The sequence below is a fragment of the Kogia breviceps genome, chromosome 12 (genome assembly GCF_026419965.1).
Source record: "Kogia breviceps isolate mKogBre1 chromosome 12, mKogBre1 haplotype 1, whole genome shotgun sequence".
NCBI lineage: Eukaryota > Metazoa > Chordata > Mammalia > Artiodactyla > Physeteridae > Kogia > Kogia breviceps.
The window spans coordinates 85,624,733-85,638,743 of NC_081321.1; the positions used below are offsets into that span (position 1 = coordinate 85,624,733).

Genomic DNA, 14,011 nt, shown 5'->3' on the forward strand with positions numbered 1-14,011 from the left:
CGCCGCAGCTGCCCCGTGGAGAGCGCAGCATGGGAGCGCATCGGCAGAAGCAGGGCCAGCTTTGGGGAGGCTAACGCCGCATTCTGGGTGAGAGCCGGTGCTGCCACAGACTAGAGTGCTGCTGCTGGAGGTGGTAAGAAAGGATTGGTATATTTCTTTTTTTTTTTTTTTTTTTTTTTTTTTGCGGTACGCGGGCCTCTCACCGCTGTGGCCTCTCCCGTTGCGGAGCACAGGCTCCGGACGCGCAGGCTCAGCGGCCATGGCTCACGGGCCCAGCCGCTCCGTGGCACGTGGGATCCTCCCGGACCGGGGCACGAACCCGCGTCCCCTGCATCGGCAGGCAGACTCTCAACCACTGCGCCACCAGGGAAGCCCCTGGTATATTTCTTGAAGGTTTGACCGTTCGGTCCATTTCCCTGTTAGGAGGCCCAGATGATGTTCCCTCCTCCTGCTGTTCAGTTACATACCCCATGATACCCTCTACTTCTGGGTTTACAACAATCACTGTATTTATAATTATGTGTTCGATAACCAGGTACTGCTAGACTAGAAGCTCCCTGAGAACAGGGACCTTATGTCTTGGGTTTTCTGCTGTAACCTCCTTGCTGCCTGCTAGTGTCTGCCTCATGATAGCCACTGAATAGGTTATTTTTTGAAAGTCTGAATGAATGGTATAAATGAATGAGTGAATGAATGTGGAAAGACACGGTGCCTTCCATACCAACAGCACAGCCAACACGTGGTCAGTGGGCTTGGTTGATTGGATTTCAATCCCCGATCTCTGTTGACCGATCACACTCCAACTTGCTCTACAGCCTGTGGCTGCTCGGACCACGGACAGTGCAACGACGGGATCACGGGCTCCGGGCAGTGCGTCTGTGAAACGGGGTGGACGGGCCGCTTCTGTGACACTCAGACAGGTCTGTCCTGGGGGCGGCCACCTGCCGGCGGCCCTGTGCTGCAGCGGGCCCTGCCGAGAGCGGCCGACTGAGGGTGGGGGTCTGAGCGACATCGGAAAACACCAACAAAGCAGGGGTTCCCTTTTCCACGAGGAATAGAGGACTTGGCTGTGTGGCCCCAGGGTCCGGAGATCCGGTGACTTGAAGGAAACTAGATGACAAGCTTTAACTCAAACCCGTGAAACCAGCATGCAGTCCTGTCAATCATGGAAGGGCCCACCTCAAGCAAAGAATACAGGATTGGGCAGGAAGGGTCCCTAGGGATCGTGGTCTAGGCCCAGATGTGTGCAGACACAGAGGTGAAGGGTTTCACAGAAAACGTGCTGTTCCGTGGAGTCCAGGATCTGACCCCTGATTCAGCTGCTTATTAGACAAACAGCCTCAGCTAAGCCTCCCTCTCCGAGGCTCGATGTGCTCACCCGAAAAAGGAGAGCCTGTTGCACGGCTTTCAGGGGAGGATTGTTGTGAGGGTCGGGGTCATGGTTTGGGAGCGTCCGGCGCATGTGGGGTGCTCAGAAACAGTCGCTGCCCTTATCACCATCTGTCACTGTCATCCTTGTCATGACCTTGATCCTTACTGAGCTGTCAGTTTTCTGAGGCCTCCCTCGAAGCCCAAGCCTCATGTTCCGCTCAAAGGTTGAATTCTCCAATGTAAAGCACTGTCACTTCATCCTCCCTGGGGGCAGGAGGGCAAGACCAAGCTCTTCCCATGGGCATCGGCAACCTGACGCTCCACAACGCCAGCCGTCCCCTTAGCTTCAGTTCCTCCCCCTCTTCTCTCCCCCCTCCTCTCGCCCCCTCCTCCTCTCCTAATCACCCCGAGGCTTCATGCTGCCTCTTGATACCGCAGCCCCTTCCAGTCACCAAAGCCCCAGACTTCTCCCAAGCTCTGCAGTGCCCACAGAAGGCCTTGGAACTTCTCCTCCAATTTAACCATCTCCTCTGGCACCCCATGCCCTTAGGGCCAAAGAGCTAATCTGCTAAATTCACCCTTGCTGGCGGGCTCTGAGGTATAAAGTGTTCATTGGTTGCCCCTAAGGGTAACATATTTGCATTTTAATCTGGATAACATTTCGGAAATAATGTCTTAATAATACAGAGGAGTGATTCCGGAATCTCAGAATCTCCAGGCTGGGAGGCACCTTAGCAAATCACCCCATCTGCCCGCCATAAGGGGCCACTTTTGCAACACAGTGGCAGGCCACATGGGGTCTCGGGAGGATGCCTTAGGTGGGTCCCAACCGTTCACATCCTGGTGCGGGATGGACGGTGACCTCTTTCTCTGCAGCTTTGCCCCTCGTGTGCCTGCCTCCGTGTTCTGCTCATGCCACCTGTAAGGAGAACAACACGTGTGAATGTAACCTGAATTACGAAGGGGACGGAATAACGTGTACAGGTAGGTCCCATCCGTGCGTGGGTGGAATAGCAGAGCGGCTCTTGGTCAGGGTGCCTGGGGCTCCGTCCCGGCCCTCCTGCCTCCTGCTCGGGCTGCTTCGGCAACACCCACCCTCTCTGCGACTCAGTTTCCTCGATGGCTTTGCTCGCGCCTGACCTGCCCACTTCCCAGGTCATGACTTTGAAACTGCTTTGCCAACTGTGATGCACTTTGTTTTATGCTTATTTTTGTGACTTTACAGATAATCCAGTCTTACTTCAAAAAATTCAGAAACTATACTACAGTATTTTAAAAACAACAGTGAAACCTACACATGCTCTCACCACTCGGTGAGAACCACTTGGAACCCTGAAACGTCTCTGTCTCTAGTAGTTACAATATAGGTTCAGCCACACAGAGACCCAGATGAACAGTGGCACAAACAAGGCAGATGTTTAAATGTTTATTTTTATCTCTTATAGCAATTTGCATGGAGGCATCCAGGGCTAACATAGGGTTTCACTCGGAAAGGTCATCTGGGGGCCCAGACTCCTTCTATCTTGTTGCTCTGTCATCGTTCACTTGCCTGGCCCGAGATGGTCACTACCAAAGCACATCCCAGGCAGCAGGATAGAGAGGGAGAGGAAGGAGGCAAACCTCCTCCCTTTAAGGACACACCTAGAAGCTGCTAAAATCCTGTCTGCTTCCGTCCCATTGGCTGGAACCTCATCATCTGTCACACCTAGGACAAGAGAGCCTGGGAAATGTAGTCTTCAGCTGGACAACCATGAAAATCAACTACTATAGAAAAAGAATACGCTAGGTACTGGGGGAAAGCTACTAGTCCTGGGCATGCATACTTTCCAGCTGTTCTCATGAGTAGATATTCATATAGAGATACATACTTCCTTTTACAGAACTGCGGTCTTGCTACACCTGTTGTTTTGTGATCTGCTACGAGGCAGTCTAGAAGTAGCTCAGCATCGGCAGTGGCAGCAAAGACCCGGGTTCTGTCTTTCTGCTCCGCCAGCCTTAGGCTGAGGCCTTTTGTCCTCGTGTTCATATGCTCTCAGGGGCTCAAGTGGCTGCCAGCACTCTAGCCAAAAAGTCAGACAAGAGAAATCAGAGCACTTTCCAGCTACTCCTGAGGCTGGAGCTAATCTACTATTAGGTTGAAATTTGGGGGATTAAGAAAACAAAGGTTAAGGGGCACACAAAACAGTGGGGAAAGCGCAGGCTTTGGAGTCAAACCAACCTGGGTTTAAATCCCAGCCCCTCCACGTTGTAGCTGGTTTGCCTTTGTCAGGTCAGTTAAGCTCTGAGTTTCCATTTGTTAATCTGTAGAATGGGGGTAACAATGTCTGTGTCACAAGGTGCTTGGTATTGCACTCACTCTACACACACACGCACACACACACACACGCACGCGCACACACACGCACACACACACACACACACACGCAACTATGTCCTAACACTAAGAACCCAAACTCATTAGAAAACTACTACCAAAGTAAAGTATGTGATAAAAAAAAAGGGCAGAGGTAGACAGATGTCACCAGGCCTGGTCTATGAGGCTGTTCGCCACAGGACACTAGTGTTGGCAAATGCAGCGCAGAAGCCACCGGGCACAGGGAGGGAAGGCACTGAAATGTTGGGGCCCATTGTCTCGCCCAGCGCCACTGGTCCTGGGGTGACCCACACCTCAGTCTGAAGCCCGTGTTACACAGAGCATGGTTCATTGAGCCCTTGTCCTCTGCTCTTGCAGTTGTGGATTTCTGCAAACAGAACAACGGGGGGTGTGCAAAGGTCGCCAAGTGCTCCCAGAAGGGCACGAAGGTCTCCTGCAGCTGTCAGAAGGGCTACCAGGGGGATGGCCACAGCTGCACGGAGATAGACCCCTGTGCGGACGGCCTCAATGGCGGGTGTCATGAGCACGCCACCTGCCAGATGACCGGCCCGGTGAGTCTCGCCTCCCCGGGGAAGTTGGGGGTGGGGAGCCCTTGTGCCTCAGCCTCAGCCTTGCTTCTCCACTCAGGTTACCATTGGCCTCTTCCTAAGCCTTCTGCCCACTGACTCTATTTCTTGTTAAGTCGGCGGGCTAAATACGAAGTGGTACCCTATGCAGAAAAAGGACCTTTCTGGAATAACCGGTGAAGTCTATTGTTTAGTTAATCATAATACACCAACACTAATTTTTTAGGTTTTTTTAAATTTTATTTTTTAAATTTTTAATTTATTTATTTTTTAAACATCTTTATTTGAGTATAACTGTTCTACAATACTGTGTTAGTGTCTCCTTTACAACAAAGTGAATCAGTTATACATATACATATGTTCCCATATCTCTTCCCTCTTGCATCACCCTCCCTCCCACCCTCCCTATCCCATCCCTCTAGGTGGTCACAAAGCACAGAGGTGATCTCCCTATGCTATGCGGCAGCTTCCCACTAGCTATCTATTTTACATTTGGTAGTGTATATATGTCCCTGCCACTCTCTCACTTCGTCACAGCCCACCCTTTCCCCTCCCCATATCCTCAACTCCATGCTCTAGTGGGTCTGTGTTTTATTCCCGTCCTACTACTAATCTCTTCATGACATTTTTTTTCTTAGATTCCATATATATGTGTTAGCATACGGTATTTGTTTTTCTCCTTCTGACTTACTTCACTCTGTATGACAGACTCCAGGTCTATCCACCTCATTACAAATAACTCAGTTTCATTTTTTTTAATGGCTGAGTAATATTCCATCGTATATATGTGCCACATCTTCTTTATCCATTCATCTGTTGATGGACATTTAGGTTGCTTCCATGTCCTGGTTATCGTAAATAGAGCTGCAATAAACATTTTGGTACATGACTCTTTTTGAATTATGGTTTTCTCAGGGTATATGCCTAGTAGTGGGATTGTGGGGTCATATGGTAGTTCTATTTGTAGTTTTGTAAGGAACCTCCATACTGTTCTCCATAGTGGCTGTATCAATTTACATTCCCACCAGCAGTGCAAGAGGGTTCCCTTTTCTCCACACCCTCTCCAGCATTTATTGTTTCTAGAGTTTTTGATGATAATTTTTTAGTTTTGACAATGAACTATGGTTTTGTAAGATGTTAACGTTAGGAGAAACTGAGTGGAGAATATAAGGAGACTCTCTCTGCAACTTTTCTCTAAATCTAAAATTATTCAAAATAAAAAGTTAATTAAAACTGGGCTTCCCTGGTGGCGCAGTGGTTGAGAATCCGCCTGCCGATGCAGGGGATACGGGTTCGTGCCCCGGTCCGGGAAGATCCCACATGCCGCGGAGCGGCTGGGCCTGTGAGCCATGGCCGCTGAGCCTGCGCGTCCGGAGCCTGTGCTCCGCAACGGGAGAGGCCACAACAGTGAGAAGCCCGCATACCACAAAAAAAAAAAAAAAAAAAGTTAATTAAAACCAAAAGAGTTGGTAAGAGGTGGCAGGAAAAGTGCAGTTTGGGCACTCACTCAGGTCTTTCTAGAATGGAATCAGTGCCCCGTTGCCCCATTTCTCTGGTGGGAAGGAAAGATGGTGGGAGATGATGTCGATTGTATTATAGTTATAAACATGAACTCAGAGTCAGGCAGCCTTTGAGTCTTTGTTCCTGGCCTGACATGCTGTGTGGTCTGGGGCTGGCTGCTTAACCTCTCTGAGCCTCAGTTTCCTCATTCACAAAGTGGGCCTCATAATACTGCGAACCTCACAGGATTGTCGTGGACATTAAATTAGATCACTCATCGATTCAGCAAATGGTCATCAAGCACCTACTCTGTGCTGTTGTAGCTGCCAAGGATGTAGCGATCAAAAGCTTATACACGAGTAGGGGGTGGGGGCATCTTCAGTACAGAAATGAGTGTACAAGGTACCTTCAGAGAGGAGAGGGCCAAGAGTCAGGAGGAACAAAAATCAGGCCAGTGTGATAAAAAGGGACCGGGAGTCAGGGAGGCGACATCTGAGCTGAGAGGTAAAGGAGGACATTCCATCCTGAGCCTGTGCACAAGCAAGACAGAACAGTAACTCAGTTCCCACCGGACAGGACAGGCATGTTTCTTCTGAGCACCTCCTGTGCTGGATGGTGGTCCGCGGAGCACATGGGGCTCTGGGGGCCCAGAGGAGGGCCTTTTTCATCTTTCCCACTCTCCCCCCAACAGGGCAAGCACAAGTGTGAATGTAAACGTCATTACGTGGGAGACGGGCTGGACTGTGAACTGGAGCAGCTGCCCATCGACCGCTGCCTGCAGGACAATGGGCAGTGCCATGCCGATGCCGACTGTGCTGACCTCCATTTCCAAGGTCAGTGTGGCCCAAAGCACCTGGTCTCCAGGCCTGGGGAAGGGACCTCTGCAAGAGCAAAAGGAAAAAGTATTAAAAACTGGGGTCAGGGACTTCCCTAGCGGTCCAGTGGTTGGGACTTCACCTTCCAGTGCAGGGGCGTGGGTTCGATCCCTGGTAGGGGAGCTAGGATCCCACATGCCTCAAGGCCAAAAAACCAAAACATAAAGCAGAAGAGATATTGTAACAAATTCAATAAAGACTTCAAAAATGGTCCACATCAGGAATAAAAAAAAATCTTAAAAAAAAAAAAAAAAACTGGGACCAAACAGCCCATGCATTGCCCAGGACCCAGTGGAGGCACATCGAAGGTTTGGATTTCAACATACAAATTTGTGGGGGACACAGGCGTTCAGTCCCTATCACGCATCAAGTCCTAAGACACCTCAAGTCCATTTTGGGGATGAAATGGAGGAAATATAAGCAGGAGAAATACATAGGAGATATGACAAATATATGACACTGTCTCTTCTTGCAAGGAGATTCCCAGTGGAGTTGAGGACATTTTTAAATTAATAAGACCGGGGGAAGAAAGGTGGTAAGACAGAAGACAGCAATTTATCTCATGCTGATGGTGCAAATGAAGGGAGAGAGCAAGCTGGTTAGAGAAAAATTAGAAGCAGGGACTCAAGCAGATATTTGTACACCCATGTTCACAGCAGCATTATTCACAACAGCCAAAAGGCAGAAACAACTGAAATGTTCAACATATGAACGGATAGATAAAATGCAGTATACAGTGGGAAATTACTCACCCTATAAAAGGAATGAAATTCTGTACATGCTACCACGTGAATGAACCTTGAAAACATGCTACATGAAATAAGCCAGGGTGGGGAGAGGAAATCATTCTTTAATGGGTACAAAGTTTCTGTTTGGGATGATGGAAACATTCTAGAAATGGATAGTGGTGATGGTTGTACGTGTAAATGTACTTAATGTACACTTAAAATGGTCAAAAGGGCAAATTTTATGTTATGTATATTTTACCGCAATAATTTTTTTTAAAAAAAGAATCGAGAAGGGAAGGATGTCTGGGTGGGAGGAGAGAGGGAATCCCAGGGAGCTGAATAGAGGCCTGGGGCTACGGCAGAGGCTTGAGAGATGCTTGAGTTGAGCTCTGCGCAGGAGAGCTGGCAAGACATTTCTGCCGGGAGGACTCACGGACAGCAGACAGTTACCAGGGGTCCGCTGGGAAGGATGAGGCAATGGCGGGAGGGACAGCATAACATCAAGGCTGTGACCCCAAGGTAGCAGGGTCTCTGCTGGGAAGAGGAGTGAGATGAGGGAGAAAAGGGCACACCATGGCCATGGAGAGTGAGGAAAAGGAAAGGGTCGGCCATAGTGTGTAAGGTTTCCATCTCGAGAGACCAAGCCAGTGATGGTGTTAAAGCAGTTTGGGAGTAGGGGGCCCCAAGAAATTTGAAAGCTTTGCTGGGGACATTCTATGTTCAAGGTGACAGTGGATCTTCCAAGTTCTGTTTCAAGGTGATGGTGGGACTTCAAAGCGGGGAGATTGTGTAGGCCGTTGTTATTTAGGATGGGGTCAAGAATGAGCAGTTGGGACCAGGGATGTTGATTCATGAGTCATTTGCCCCGAGGACTGTGAAGTCAAGAGGCGCTTGGCTTTTTTCTTTAGGGCACGATTCATTCAGCCAGTCCTGCCTGTTCCCACGACTCACTGAATCTGTTCAGTTCGTGGAACATCACCCATCTTCTCCAGGGGGCTTTGCTCTTCCACTTCTTTATGAATACTGAGACAGTGACGGTAGTGATATTGAGTGACTGGGCGTCACATTGGACCCACCTTCTGTTGTAGCTGAGTGGTTACCCTTCAAAAGACAAGACGGCATCGGGATAATGCCTCAGCTGTCCTGGTGGGCGGGCTACAGAGGCATCCCACACTCAGGAGGAAGTGCCTACTCTCACACAGTTCCGAGGAGGGCAAGCTCACAGCCTCTGGGCCAACCAGTTTGGCAACGTGTGCAGAGAGCCTCGCGATAATTCATGCCGAGAGTTGGTAGTGCCATTTCAAGGGACACATCCTATTGAAATAATCTAAGAATTGAATAACGGGAAACATACCATCCCAGCATTACCTAACATCACAAAAAATTAGAAATAACAAATATCTAACAGTAAAGGATGATCAAATATACTGTTATAGCCACTCAAGGGCACTATTAAGAATTGTGGGGACTTCCCTGGTGGTGCAGTGGTTAAGGATCCACCTGCCAGCGCAGGGGACATGGGCTCGATCCCTGGTCCGGGAAGATCCCACGTGCCATGGAGCAACTAAGCCCATGTGCCCCAACTACTGAGTCTGTGCTCTCGAGCCCGCGAGCCACAACTACTGAGCCCGTGCACCACAGCTACTGAAGCCCGCGTGCTGCAACTACTGAGCCCACGTGCCACAACTACTGAGCCCACGTGCCACAACTACTGAAGCCCGCATGCCTAGAGCCCACGTTCCGCAACAAGGGAAGCCTGCGCACTGCAGAGAAGAGCAGCCTCCGCTCGCCACAACTAGAGAAAGCCTGTGCGCAGCGACAGAGACCCAACGCAGCCAAAAATTAATTAATTAATTAATTTTTTAAAAAAGAATCGTGTTGACTTGGGAAGGAGATAAGGCTAAATACCTTTCCATCCTTCCCCAAGCTGTTATATTGGTAAGTGTTTATATTTCAGGTGTGGCCGACAAGATTATATGGCCTGTGGATGAATATACCATTAGCTGTGGTCAAAGAAGAAAATCTTGGGAATTCCCTGGTGGTCCAGTGGTTAGTACCCCGCACTTCCACTGCAGTGGGCACAGGTTCCATCCCTGGTCAGGGAACTAAGATCCCACAAGCCGTGCAGCCATAGCTCTTTTGGGCGTAGAAAGTACAAAAGTACCCTTTTAGTGGCATTTGATAAAGAACTTGACAATATAAAAATGTGACTTGGTTCTTGAAGTCACATACATTAGTCTCTGCATTAACTGGTTAAAAAAAAGATACCAACTATTTAAAAAGGTTTAAAATCTTCTAGTATCTTAGGGGGAAAATGGCTAGAAAACTTTGTAAAGGCATAGTGGCAATCAGAAAACACATGGGGTCCTTGGCAGAAACTCATTTTAATGTATTTTTTTTTCATGGCTGTGAAGTTCACAAAAAGTGTTTAACTAAAAGTGTCAAGAGGAAATTATGTTGCCAGAGAAAATTTATAATATTAGGAAATAATCGTGATTTCGCGTTATAAGAAAGATTTCTAAAAACTAGATATGCAGCATACAGCCACGCGTGTGATATATATGACACGTAAACGAACAGGGAAAAAGACTGGAAGGGTGAAATTACATCAAAATTAAAAGTTACAAGAATAAAAATTCTGTACGGAAGTACATCAAAATGTTAGCCATGGAGTAATGATTATTTCCAGAGAGCGGGGCTATAGGTGATTTTTGTTTATCTCTTTTCTTTTCCGAACGGCCCAGATTTCTACCAGACACGTGCTACTTCCATAGTTAGAAAAGAAATAAGTATTTTAAATGACGTCTCAAAGGGGCGTGGCATCCCAAGAAACGCTGGGATCCGGTCAGCCTTCCACTTTGAAAATCTCTGATGAAGGCACTGCCAGCCAGGGGGGCTGGCCTGGACGATTCCTCTCCTCCCCCTTCTAGATACCACCGTTGGAGTGTTCCATCTACGCTCCCCGCTGGGCCAGTACAAGCTGACCTTTGACAAAGCCAGAGAGGCCTGTGCCAAGGAAGCTGCAACCATGGCAACCTACAACCAGCTCGCCTACGCCCAGAAGGTGGGGCCCAGTTGGCGGGCACTGTGCAGTAAGAGTCTTCAGGGGAGGAGATGCAGCTTCCTCTTGACACAGGGGAGACTCAGGCTGTCGCCTTCCTGGAGCGGGGAGTTCAGGGAGCTCCTGGAGCAATAATGATTCGCCATGTCCACTGGGAGTCTACCGTGTGTCAGGCACAGTGTGGGGGTGCTTCACTGACATTACTGTCCATTCTTACAGCATCCCGGGAGGTAGGTATTCCTATCTTTTTACAGATAGGGCAACTGAGGCTCTGAAAGGTCATGTGCCCAATGTCACCCAGCCAGGAAGTGGCAGATCCAGCATTCGATGTACCCCTGACTCCAAGAGTCTGCTCTCGATCATGCGATTCAACCACCAAGGCAGAGGCACAGACTCTATGAGTGTGTACCTCATAGATGGAAAGCAGAAAGAGATCAGTTAACCACAAGCCTAGGATCTCCCTGAACCCACAAAGCAGCTGAGTTTTCTGGAATAGCCAGGGCTCTCAGCCACAGCCAGGGAGGAAATGGAGCTCTGGTCTGGGCTACTCTCTTGGCCTCTAAAACCAGAAGCCAATTTGGAAAGGTCAGCGACTTTGAGTGACCTGCTAGTGACTGCTCACTGGGAGTAGAGGAGATCACTGTCTATCAGGATGAGGTTACTGCCCTCCAACCTCCATCACTACCAAATCTTCAGACCTGACCTTTCTTTACCAAGGAGCAAAGCCTTTGATGCCAGGACCCAGCATCTTGGAGGGTCAGAATTTCTTGTTTCTCCTGCTTGCTTGTTGTATGGCCTTGACCAAGCCATTGAAACCTCTGTCCCACCTGGCATGTTTGTATAAGGACTAAAGGTTAATATGGCACAGCAACTGGCACACAGTAGGAACTCAGTTTTTAAGATTAAGAGATCTGGAGTAGACTGCATGGCTGTGAATCTCAACTCCACTACTTGCTGGCTGTATGACTTTGAGCAAGTTACTTAACCCTTTTTGCCGCTATTTTCTCAATTATATGATAGAGGTTTTTTTTAAGTTTCTATCTCAAAAGGTTGATATAAGCATTAAAGGTGTTGACACATGAAAAGCCCTTGCAGCAGAACCTGGCCCAGAATAAGCTCTCCGTAAGTGTCACAGTGATGGTGAGCATGGTGAGAATGACGACTGATGATCAATTACAGTTCTATCAACCCATCAGCAGAAGAATTTGCACCCAGGGAAAAAAATAGCTGATTGCAAATCCTTTCTCGAGAGCAGAGGGAAGAAAAATGAGTGTGAAGGACCCGGGCACCTACGGGAAAGAGAAGGCACCACTTTCATCCATCCAATGGCTCAATCAACAAAAATTTAATGAACACCTACTATGTTCCAGGCACAGGGGTCCAATAAGCAAAATGAGCCATAATTCCTAACTCCATGGAGTTTTCAGTCTGATGGGGGAGTCAGACATTACCCGAAGAACTCCACAACACATATGAGATCACAGCTGACCCATGGCCACATCTGTGTCCCTACAGGCCAAGTACCACCTCTGTTCAGCAGGCTGGCTGGACAGTGGGCGAGTAGCCTACCCCACATCCTACTCCTCCCAGAACTGTGGCTCTGGTGTCATTGGGATAGTGGACTACGGAACAAGAAACAACAAGAGTGAAACGTGGGATGTCTTCTGCTACCGGATGAAAGGTAACGGCCTGCACCCCACTTCCGATTCCAGGCCATGCAGCTGCTCAGCAATCCTCAGCCTGGCCAGCCGACCTCCCAGGGTGAGATGGGGCAGCCCAGGCCCCTGCCTCACTGGGGCGGGACCCCATGTGCTCCTGCCTTCCAGATGTGAACTGCACCTGCAAGATAGGCTACGTGGGAGACGGCTTCTCGTGCAGTGGAAATCTGTTGCAGGTCCTGATGTCCATCCCCTCGCTCACAAACTTCCTGACGGTATGTACCATGTCTGTTTGCTTTCGCCTCGGGCTGGAGGGGTTGCCTCAAAGCAGGTATTAGAGAGGTGAGTCCTTCAAAGAAGACAGAGGCTTACAGTCATAGTTAAGAGCATGGACACTAACAACAACAAAAAAAGGGACTTCCTGGCGGTCCAGTGGTTAAGACCCCAGGCTTCCAATGCAGGAGCCACGGGTTCAATCCCTAGCCAGGGAACTAAGATCCCACATGCCGTGCGGCGCAGCCAAAAAAAAAAAAAAAAAAAGTCTTGAAAGGGCACGGACACTGAGCCTCACTGCCTGAGTTTGAAGCTTAAGTTTGCTACTTACTTGGTGCATCACCTTAAATGAGTTACTTTCCCTTGTGAGCCTCAGTTTGCTCATTTGTAAAATGGAGATGATGATAGCACCAATCTCACAGGGGCACTGTGAAAAACAGATGACTTAATATTTGTAAAGTGCTTAGCCCTGTGGCCAGCAGATACAAAATGCTATACTGGTATTAGCTGGTATTCTTATCTCTGTTTGCAACTACAGCAGCTTCAGAGTCGGCCCTGGAGGGGTAAGATGCTCTTTTATCTTTGTGGACAGGGTGGGGCACAGTTAGCTAAGCCTGCCTGGCGGTCACCCAGTGAGCCAAATTCTCAACATGGGGTCGACTTGCATTTTGCACTGCACTTTTCTTTTTCTTTTCTTTTCGGCTGCACCATGCGGCATGCGGGATCTTAACTTCTCCAATCAGGGAACGAACCCGCACCCTCGGCAGTGAAAGCGCAGAGTCCTAACCACTGGACCACCAGGGAATTCCTGCCCTGCACTTAAAGTCACTTTAATATTCTACAAATCACGTCCAATGAAGAGAAAGCCCCTGTTAGAGAAGGAATTGGTGATGAAAGAACTGAGCTAATAATTTTAATAACAATAGCTAAAATTTCGTGAGCACTTCCTTCGCACAGCGCATTGTACTGAGCCCTTTCAGGGCACTTTTCACTTGGTTCATAGAACATAAGCTCCATGAGGGGAAGGATTTTCTCTGCCTTGTGGCTGGCATATAGTAGGGGCTCAATAAATACTTGCTAGAAGGAATAAATCCTTATGCAACCTTATGAAGTCACTTCTGCTGTTATTCCCATTTTGCAGATAAAGAAACTGAGGCTTAGCAAGGTCAAGGACACAGCCAAGGAGAGGGGACTGAGCATAAGTATAGGGCTTGTAGGAGCAGGGCAGAAGCTAGATCAAGGACCCCACAATGGCGAGCCTTTTTCCACAGACCAAAGGTATCCACCTAACTCGTCTAAAAAATCAGGGTTACTGTAAATACTCTAAAGGTAAACACCCAAACCAATATTTGTGCTGCATGGGAGCTTGGCTTGTGACAGCATCTCAGAGAAAAGACAGTGTAGAACAAAACGCACTGGCTATGTGCCCTTCAGCGAATTATCTTCTCTGGGTGTCAGTAGTGCTCTCTGCACAATGACAAAGCTGAACTGGGTAGTGTGACTTCTTAAAATTTGTCCAGTGACTATTTATTGAGTACTTACAAAGTGCTTCAGATATATCAGTGAACAAAATAGACAAACAATAAACAGAATAAATAAGTAAAT

At 48.5% G+C, this 14,011-nt stretch overlaps 1 protein-coding gene across 1 annotated transcript in view; it reads left to right on the forward strand.

Annotated features, from left to right (window-relative positions):
• STAB2 (stabilin 2) overlaps positions 1-14,011 on the forward strand; it is a 148,144-nt gene that overhangs the window by 127,629 nt on the left and 6,504 nt on the right. The window contains exons 57-63 of the mRNA XM_059080137.2: positions 816-920; positions 2,248-2,355; positions 4,103-4,296; positions 6,503-6,644; positions 10,345-10,478; positions 11,991-12,156; positions 12,302-12,408. Coding sequence (XP_058936120.1) covers positions 816-920; positions 2,248-2,355; positions 4,103-4,296; positions 6,503-6,644; positions 10,345-10,478; positions 11,991-12,156; positions 12,302-12,408 — 956 coding nt within the window. The remainder of the gene's footprint in view (positions 1-815; positions 921-2,247; positions 2,356-4,102; positions 4,297-6,502; positions 6,645-10,344; positions 10,479-11,990; positions 12,157-12,301; positions 12,409-14,011) is intronic.